The 9928-nt window shown below is 58.1% G+C and overlaps 1 protein-coding gene across 2 annotated transcripts in view; it reads left to right on the top strand.

The window, feature by feature from the left end:
- Positions 1-6607, top strand: part of PDE9A (phosphodiesterase 9A) — a 102872-nt gene extending 96265 nt beyond the window's left edge. For both annotated transcript variants that reach the window (XM_055086352.1, XM_028493462.2), the window contains 6 exons: positions 916-1029; positions 1959-2063; positions 2536-2664; positions 4097-4192; positions 5642-5714; positions 6454-6607. In XM_055086352.1, the coding sequence (XP_054942327.1) occupies positions 916-1029; positions 1959-2063; positions 2536-2664; positions 4097-4192; positions 5642-5714; positions 6454-6467 (531 nt within the window). In that variant the 3' untranslated portion in view covers positions 6468-6607. The remainder of the gene's footprint in view (positions 1-915; positions 1030-1958; positions 2064-2535; positions 2665-4096; positions 4193-5641; positions 5715-6453) is intronic.
- Positions 6608-9928: the final 3321 nt, after the last annotated feature.

Below are 9928 nucleotides of genomic sequence, written 5' to 3'. Positions count from 1 at the left end.
ATGGATGGATGGGTGGATGGATGGGTGGATGGATGGATGGGTGGATGGATGGATGGGTGAGTGGACAAGTGGATGGATGGGTAGACAGATAAATTGATGGGTGGATGAGTGGGTTGATGGATGATCATGGTTTCAAATTATGTTATTTCTACTAAACAAATACTGGGTTAACAAGGTCAAAATATTTGTTTTAAAAAACTTATTTGGGGACTTCCCTAGCGGTCCAGTGGTTAAGACTCTGCACTTCCAATGCAGGGGGTGCGGTTCGATCCCTGGTCAGGGAACTAAGATCCCACATGCCACATGGCACGGCCAAAAAAACAAAACAAAACAACCTTTATTTCATCCTTACCTACAAATTCGTTAATAGAAGAATGCTATTATATGATCAGACTTTGATCACTCCCAAGCGAGATAAGCACATATAATCACATACAGATTAGATAACAGGAAAAAGATACTCTTGGAAAATAGGTCACTGACCTCCAACAACAAGCTCTGGAAGGAACAAACCATATATCTAAATTACTAAATCAGCGGGAAGCATCTGTCCTTGGCTGAAAGCGGCTGGACTTCGCAAGCAGACACATGCTGAGCCTGCCCTCCGCAGGTGAAGGGTCTTGGCGGGCCGATGCGCTGCCTTCTCCGGGGACACAGCCTGTGCCCGGCAGCCCTGGGCCCAACCCCCAGCCTTGCACTTGCCAGCTGAGGCCTGGGCAGGCTCCCCAGCCTCCCCGGCTCTCAGTTTCTGTATAAAAACGAGGACAGTGGTTCTTAGACCCGCCCGTGGCGTTGGCATGAGGCCTAGATGAAGTGATAAGAGCAGAGGGCTCCGCGCAGGGCGCGCAGGGCAGGCGCTCACTGAGTAATTGTTGGGATCGTGCCCCGCGTTACCACTTTGCTTTCACTTCTCAGGGGATGATCACATTAATCTTGGCCACTGACATGGCGAGGCACGCGGAAATCATGGATTCTTTCAAAGAAAAAATGGAGAGTTTTGACTTCAGCAACGAGGAGCACATGGCCCTGGTGAGCGGCGGGCTTGTCTTCCCTCCTTGGGGGGCTGGTGAGTGAGCGCCGCCCCCCGGCTCAGACCGGAAACCAGAGGGAAACGTGCGACCTCGCCTCGGAGCGAGGTGTCGGTAAAGCCGGTTCTCAAAGTCTCAGCGCTTAACAGGGAAAGCCCCCCGTCACCCCAGCAGGACCCCCTCTCCTAGTTAAAGTCACCCCTTTCCCATTCCCCCATCTCATTCGGATTTGAAGGTGATGCGTAGGTGGAGGTAAGCCTGCACACACAGGCCCGGCCAGCGCAGGGGAGTGCCAGGCTCGGGAGCAGAGGGCAGAGGGCAGAGCCAGGGCCGCCTGGACATTTGTGTGACGGCTCCCCCGTGCTGGGGGCGGCAGAGGCGGAGTCCTGCCCCGGAGGCCCCTTGGACCAGCCGGCAGGACTGTGGTTCCCACCCCTGCATCCCTCCCCGGGGCCGAGGCCGGTGGGCGCCCTCCCTGCTGTTACGTGAGGACCCCCTTCACCCTGTGTCTCTAACACCCCTCTTCAGTGCTCCGGGGTCCCAGCACTCTCCACTCGCTGGGGGTTTTTTCGTTATCTTTTCAACCTCTGCCTCCAGACAATACCGTCTGTCTACATTTTTTACATATTCATACTTCTGAGCTTTGCAGTGTATAGTTTGTATGACAAAACGTCCGTGTGTTAAAGGGGCTTTCCTACTACTCAGGCCCCTCCAGGAAAGATTCTGAGCCTCGGGGGTGCGGGGATGCCCCGTTTTCCCCCTGCAGCGGGAAGTATGCCCTCGCGGGGGGCAGGGGGCAACCATGCTGGGTTCCCCTCCGCCAGCATCACCCGCCCTCCTTCCCCGCCGGCCGGTGATGGTGAGTCCAGACGCACAGCGCTGTGGGATGTGTCCCGTGTTGCACAGCTGATTCCAGATCTCTTCTTTCAGCTGAAGATGATCCTGATAAAATGCTGTGACATCTCTAACGAGGTCCGTCCGATGGAGGTGGCGGAACCCTGGGTGGACTGTTTATTAGAGGAGTATTTCATGCAGGTAGGAGCATCACGCGGCGTCACGCAGCGTCACGCGGCGTCACGCCTCCTGGGCTCGTTAGCCCCTTAACTGGGTTCCTGTTGGAAGCGTGACGGACGGGCCAGGGCGGCCGCCAGCATCACCGCCTCCGGAAGCCTTCCCAGCAGGCGCACGTGTAATTTGAGACACGAAAGACAGGGACCAACAGGAAAAGCTAATGGCAAACCGTTACCACATTAGTGCCTCTGTTACCACTAGTTAAACCCCCTCCCTGCCGCCCCCACCCCCCCCGCACGACCCTGCAGGCCCAGCGGGCACCTAGTTCGCACTTACGGCGTCCCCGTCTTGCCACGTGGTCACTAATGTGCGTGACGCAGGTGGTCCCGTTGGCATATTAGCTGTTTCTCTCTTCTTCTCAGACGATGATCCTGGAAGCTCCCAGATTCCACGGGTGTTTCTTTCTTTAACGTTGTGTCCTCTGCCTTCCCCGTAGAGCGACCGCGAGAAGTCAGAGGGCCTTCCCGTGGCCCCTTTCATGGACCGGGACAAAGTGACCAAGGCCACGGCCCAAATTGGGTTCATCAAATTCGTCCTGATCCCGATGTTCGAAACGGTGACCAAGGTGAGTGACCATCGCCACGAGCTGGTGACCCAGCAGTGATAAATACACGTGCGTACACACGCACGCGTGCACGTACACGCTCACACGGACACACACACGTGTGCAGTGGCCGCCTGCCCGACGCCCACCCGAAGCCCCCCATCCATCGTAACACCCGCGTGTTCCAAACAGACTCCCGCCTCCTGGCCTCCTGCCCGCCCCCCGGGCAGCGACCCAGCAGCAAAGCCGCCCCATCCTCGGCCACCCTCCTCCATGGTGTCTCTGGGGCCCCCCCAGGCCCCCACTTCCCAGGGCACCCGCCAAGACCCTGTCAGCCTTTCAACTCCGCCTACAGAAGCCCCTCTAACCTGCCCCCCACCCCACCCAGCACACGGCTGACACCAGGTTAATCCTCAGCAAGGAGACGGCCGCTGCCTCTCTCCCGAAACTTCCATGGCTCCCCGCTGCCCCCAGCACAGGGCACACAGCCCCGCCTCGTTGGCACAGCCCCCCGCCCTCCCAGGCCCTCCTGTCTTGCAGGACGGCCCTCGGCTCCTGGTCCTGCCTTTCTTCAAGCCTCCACCTCTGAGCCCACCCTCCTTGGCCTGGGCGCCCCATGCCCTGCTCAGCAACCTTCCAGAACGCCCTCAGCACACCCTTCCTCAAGCCCCGTGGCTCCGTTCCTCCTAGAATTTGTCTCCCCGCCTGCAGCTTCCTTCCCCGGGCTGCGGGGTCTTCCCCGTGGGCACTGGGTGCCAGGGCGCAGCAGGGCGGTGGTGGCTCCCACGGGGGGCAGGAGCAGGGCTGGGGAAGCACAGGAAGCACGAGGGGCTGAGGGCCGTGTGCGCAGGGCTCCCTGGGGCTTGCGGGGGTCTCGGAGTGGGAGGCGAGCCCCTCGGACCTGAGTCTCAAAGGGAAAGGTGCTCACCAGGCGGACCCGGGGCGGCGGGAGCCGCAGGGCCAGGCCTGAGCGCGGAGTGAGCGGAGGGGTCCTGGGCCACGCAGCGGCGGGACGGCGGGGAACTAGCCTCACCCCTCCCGCCCCGGGGCTGCCAGGGCTCTAGTGGGCGAGGTTGGCGTTCGGAAGATGAGAGAGTCTGCAGCGTGGACAGCCGGGGGTTCCTTCAAGCGGAGAGCAGGGGCTGGCTTCTGCCAGGTCCGCGAGGACAGGGTGAGAGCGGGAAGCAGGGACCCGGAAGGGGCGGGTGGGCAGCGAGCGGGGGCTCTCCCTCCCCAAGGGCTCCCGGGACTCACTGACCAGACGGCTTCAAACCTCGGGCACCTTGGATCCCGCCGCAGCCGAGACCCGCGAGGGCCCAAAAGTACCCCTTGGACAGAAGCACGTTTCCTGTGCGGCTTTTCTCCCGGGGCGCACGGGACCTGGCACGGTTTTGCTCAAACGTTTTCTGTGAGGATGGCCAGCTGCTGAGAGGGCCCGTTTGTTCCCTCGCAGCTCTTCCCTGCGGTGGAGGAGCTCATGCTGCAGCCCCTGTGGGAATCCAGAGATCGCTACGAAGAGCTGAAGCAAATGGACGACGCCATGAAGGAGGTGAGCCGGGCTGCTGCAGGCGCGGGCGTCCGCGGGGCCCGCACGGCCCCGCCACACGACCCGGGGGGCCCTCCACGCGGGAGCTCGTGCGTCCCACGGAGGAGAGGGGTCAGTCCGCGGGGAGCTCACGGCGGGGAACGCCCAGGACCTCGGGCAGAGTCGGTGCCCCGTGGTCATGACTGCCCACGGGGAGCCCAGAGCATCCCAGGGCCCCGGCTGCCTGCCTCCCCTCAGAGCGGCGCCCCGGCCCCGTGCAGGTCCCTCACCTCCTCCCGGGGCTGACCTCGTGCAGAGGGAGGGCGGCGGAAGAGACGCTCCCCCTGGCTCGGGAAAAGCCACCACCACGGGCCGGCCACAGGGCTACCACGTGGCAGCGGGGAACCTTGAGGAGGGTCTGGGTCTGGCTCTCGGCCGCTGTTGGGCTTGATCCTGTGTTTCAGGGAGGTCCAGTTCATAGGCTCAGAGCTGGGGTAGAGGTTTTCAGAGAAGCCCCAGAAGCTGGTCTGGCCAAGGCAGGACCCCAGTGTGTGCAGATCTGCTTCAGGTCCCCCTGCCGCTTGGGGCCCCCTGGGACCTCCCCCCGTGACGTCCAGCCACTTGGGTGTGGCCTCCCTTCCGTCCACCCTCCCACCCCCCTCTCTCCGGGGCCCGTCGCCGCTGCCTCGGGCTTGGTCCCCCTCTGGCCTTGGCCGGTGTCCCCCCAGGGCCCCCTTCTGTGCCATTTGTCCTCACTGCGGGCGGGGCCCCACCCGTCTTTGCAGCCAGGAGCTCCCACTCGCCCCGCTGAGCCTCGGCGCAGCTCTCGACCTCCTCCGTGTACGGTGCCGCACGCGCTGCGGTGCTCGGTTAATGCTTCTGGGCCGATGGGCGGTCCCGGCCGGCGGCCGATTCCTCTACTTGGATTCTTCTCCCAAGAAGTCGCAGACGGGTCCTGAAGCTCCGAGAACCTAAGAGCAAATGATGCAGAGAACAGATGGAAGAGGCGGTGTCCCCCTGCCCAGCCCCCGACAGGAGGGCTGAAGGGGCCTGACTCCCCAGGGTCAACTGAGAGCCATCGCTGCGAAGGCCTCAGTCTCCAGGTCCCAGGCCAGCCGCCCAGAAGGGCCGCTAGGACCCTCCAGGGCCCCTTCCTGTTCCCAGAAAGAACAGACCCACAAAAGAGGTGAAAGGGCCTCGGACTCCGCACCCGCATCCACCAGCGCGCTGGGGCCGCATCTGCGGCCCGCACGAGTGAGAGGACAGTGGCCGCGTGCAGTGAGGGCTCTGACCGCAGGGAAGGCGGCCCGCGCGGAGCTGGTGTCCGGGAAGCTCCCCCAGGCTGTAGACCCCGGTCTCCTCCCACGTCTTAGCGTCTGCGGCCCCGGGAAGGCCTTGAGCAGACAAGCAGCCGCTCACTCACGGCTTCCTGGAGCTGATTTTTGCCTTCCGTGTACTCTGTCCTGGTTACAGCAGAAGGCGGAGAGTCTGACACCTGAGAGCCCCATGCCAAGAGAGAAAAGCAGAGACGGGGGAAAAAGTGAAGGTAATGCTCTTCTGAATGATGTCTCAGCGTATACAGCCGTTCAGGCTGAAATGGGGGCGGCGTGGAAATCTGGGAAGGAAGGAGGGACGGAGGGAAGGAAGGGAGAGAACGTGAATGTATGAATGTTTTTAACTGAAACGTTTCTTCCTTGCATATAATCTTTACAATTAGGCTCTGAAAGAAGGGGCCATGCCTTAGAAAAAGATCAATGATTGGCATAGGTACTACTTACAAGGAAAAGCACTTTTGAAAAGCTTTTCCAAAACAAAGTCTTTGCTTATGTCGCTGCAGGCACTTCCTGCGCACTCGCCTTTAGTCCAGGTAGAAGGCAAAGCAGCCCATTCGGCCTCCGCGTGGTAAGGTCACACCACACACGTGTATGAGGGTCACTTGGGAGAGCCTCGCTTATAGAGCAGTCAGGGTACAGGGCATGAGAACTGGGTTGGTTTTATAGAGGAGAGGTGCCGGGCCCTGGCATCCAACAATCCTTGTTCTGAGTCCGGGCTTTGCTAATTACAAGCTGAGTGACGTGCACAAGCGTCTCAACCTCTCTGAGCCGCAGAGCCCCAGTCTCTAAACCAGAGGCAATAACCCCCTTCCTCTTGTTTCAGTGATTAACTGAGCAGAGTGCTGGGACAGAAGTGCCCACTGTTCGTGTGTGAGCCTGTGACATTTGTGGCATTGCCCGCACGTTTCCGATCCCACAATGACAAACCAGCCGTCTTTTTCCTTTTCCAAGGAGATCATGCCTGAAGAAAGCAGAGTGCTGTGGGCTGCTGTTCTGGACCCGGCCGGCTGGGCTTTGCAGGATCGTCCCTGCAGGGAGAAGTGGTCCTGAGCATCTGCCACCATGAGATCATGTTTTCTAAGAACAATTTTGTTCACTGACACACAAAAAAAGGACTTCACGATGCTGTACAGAATTTTTATTTTTAAACTGTCTCTTAAATAATATATTCTTATACAGAAATGGGTACTGTCCTTTTTCTTTGGTAGTGTTGTGTGTCCCGGGCTGCTTCTGATAAACCACAGGGATCTCCCCCGCTTCCCACGGGGAGACAAAGGACGCTGTGCTTTCCTCACCCGTGTGTCTCGGAGTGATGGCCTGAGCGACGTGCTGCGTGCCCCCGTGTAATTCAGCATTAAACGTCAGACCGGTGCCCGGAGCGCGGGGCTGTGCGTGTCCTGTTTGTGAGCTGCGAGGGGGACATCGGGGGCCGTGTCCAGGGACGCGAGGCCGGAGGCAGCTCGGTCAGGCTGCAGGCAGCGTGAGCCTGGGAAATGCACGCGGGGTACCAGCTCCCACACGCTGGACCGTTTCCAGCATGGGAATTCCACGTTCAAGTGGGCAGGTAGGCAAAGGAGCCGCGTTTACTCAGCACATTTCAGGGCCCCCGTGTCAGGGGGTGAAGCTGTCCTTCTCTTCCTGCCTTTGTTTTAGGGACAAGCACTGGGGACGTCCTGGGTGGCCCTGCGCCCACAAGGGGAGACCCCGCCCCAGGCTAGTTCACGGTCGGGCTTCGCCAGGTTGCACACGCCTGAGCTCTCGCCCAGAACCCCCTCCCCGTGTGCGTTTAGACTCCTCAGTGCTTCCCGGGGCTGTGAGCTCCATCTCTGTCCCCCCAAAAGCATCTGCTCTAAAAACTGACTCTAAAGGCCGTGAGCATAACCTGAGCTCTGTGGACACATTTCATTTGCATGTTGGTTCAGTCTCCTCGGAGCATCTGCTCCCTCTTGGTGAATTCCAGAATATTACTTCCCATCTTCGAATAATTCATTTTTGAGCTGTGAAGTGTTCCATCTCTTCTTGAATTCAGTTCAACATGGAGAGGGGGCTTGGGTTCCGCCTCTCTTCTTATTTTTGTTTTTCGTTTTCATCCTGCTAAAGCCAGTACATACCGTAGCTTTGGCTAAAATACAACCCAAACTTAGTAGGTGTTTCGACATTGATGCCTTCACCCTGCATGTCATCCTATACAGACACTTTATCACCCGCCCTCCCAACCGGTGAGGGAGTGCGCTGAACGGTGCCTTCTGTCTGCTGGGTTACGCCGAATGCCTACCTCACCAAACTCTGCCCCTGATCGAACTTCAAACGATGATTACTGAATTTAACACTCATGCACGCACAAACACACATGCACATATACACACAGTCACAGGTCCACACACATGTCCACACAGGCATACGCATACACATGTATCCACACATGTGTACACACATGCTTACATATACACGCAACCACCCGTAGGTAATACACATGTCACCACACGCACACATACTTACATACACATGTGCAATCACATATGCACAGGTGTCCACACACACAATGCTTCTGTGCACTGTACACATGATCATAATACACATGCATATACATACGTGAGCATGTGATGATACATAGGCACATGTGTACACACATACTTATATTGCATGTACACAATCACACGCATGTGTGTCCACATACACATATACACAACCACACGTGTACATGTATGTGTACACATGTACACACTTATATACACTTATACAGGCAATCGCATGTACACGTGTGTGTACACATACACACACACACACACACACTAACACACTTCATCTGCATTACTGGGTTAGGTTATACCAAGTCCTGGGACAATGAGATCAACAAACAAGAGGAGAGACCGTCCTGGCAGCACCTGTGACAGTCCGGGTCCTTGTGAAGCCAGCCTGGTCCCTTTAACGGCATCCCTTAGAGCATCAGGATCCCACTGAAAGCTGTCCTGAACCTTCTGCTTCAAAAGCGTTTCCATGGGCTTCCCTGGTGGCGCAGTGGTTGAGAATCTGCCTGCCGATGCAGGGGACCCGGGTTCGTGCCCCAGTCCGGGAGGATCCCACATGCCGCGGAGCGGCTGGGCCCGTGAGCCATGGCCGCTGAGCCTGCGCGTCCGGAGCCTGTGCTCCGCAAAAAAAAAGCATTTCCACACTGCAGGTAGATCCTCCCCCATCAGCTGGGCCCGGGGACCATGAGGCCCCATCCCGAGTCGCCTCTCACACGGGACGTCCCTCCCTGCGAGTAGCAGAAAAGCTGCCAGCCGCCCCCCTGCTGCACAGACCAGCCCCAGAGCCCATGGACAGGGGCCCCATCCACCCGGGTCAGCCTGCACACCAGCACCTGGAAGGCCTCCTGCCCCGGGGATGGTCTGGATGTAAGAATCCAGGAAAACAAATGATGACCCTCTGCTTGGCCCAACTCAAACCTGAAATGTCGCCTTCAACCACCTGGGTACGAATGGGGAGTGTGTCAGTCAGCTCTTGCTGTGTAACAAACACCCTGAAACTCAGTGACTTGAAACAACAACGTGTATTATTTCTCAGGGCTTCATGGGCTGACTGGGCAGGATGGTTGGTCTGGCCCAGTTCAGCTGGAGCTGGTTGGTCTACGTGGCCTCGCCCACACATCTGGCAGTGTCTGGTGTCAGCTGGAGTTGCAGCCATGCGTGTGTCTGTCACCATGTGGCAGGTTAATAAAATGTGGTTTATTCATGTGGTGGCAAAATGGTCCCAGCAGCAAGAAAGCATAAGCCCCTGGGGCCCAGGCACTTTTCAAGTCTGATCAAGTACCACAGTCACGGTGTCCCATCCGCCACAGCAAGTCCCTTGGCAAAGCCTAGATTTAAGGGGTGGAAAATAGGCCCCACTTCACGACAGACAGAGCTGCAAAGAACGTACGGCCATTTGCCGTCTACGGGAGTGGGTATGACCATGGTGTAAAACACAGCTGGCATCGTTCTCCAGTCTCCTCTCAATGCCTGTTTCCTCCCTGACCTCCAAGCTCCCCACCCCATTAGTTTTTCTAACCCACCCAAGAGTTACTTGATTTCAGATGTGAAGGCACAAGGCCAACCCTATGAAGAGCAGCTGAGAAGTTATCTTCACGTCCCGGTGCTGTGATCCTAGAACGCCTATTGAAGGGCTTCAACCTAAAAGGCTCTTGAAAGCTTCCCCAGGGTCCTTGGAGCGACTGCCGCAGGCCCACCGTGGGCTCTGTTAGCAGCACCCGCACCCCCAGGACTGATGGGTCTGCTTGTCTCAACCAAGGGAATCAGGTAAGAATCACACCCAGCTGGCCAAGCCTTGTGAGCGGGCAGAAGAAGACTTTCCTACATCTGGTATTATTTCGCCTCACCAGATTTTATACATGGTTATTGACTGCACCTAGCCATCAGAGGCATCTAAT

Source organism: Physeter macrocephalus, chromosome 8 (genome assembly GCF_002837175.3).
Source record: "Physeter macrocephalus isolate SW-GA chromosome 8, ASM283717v5, whole genome shotgun sequence".
Taxonomy (NCBI): domain Eukaryota; kingdom Metazoa; phylum Chordata; class Mammalia; order Artiodactyla; family Physeteridae; genus Physeter; species Physeter macrocephalus.
Note: the sequence above shows the minus strand (reverse complement) of the source record. Positions and strands in the feature narration are given on the sequence as shown.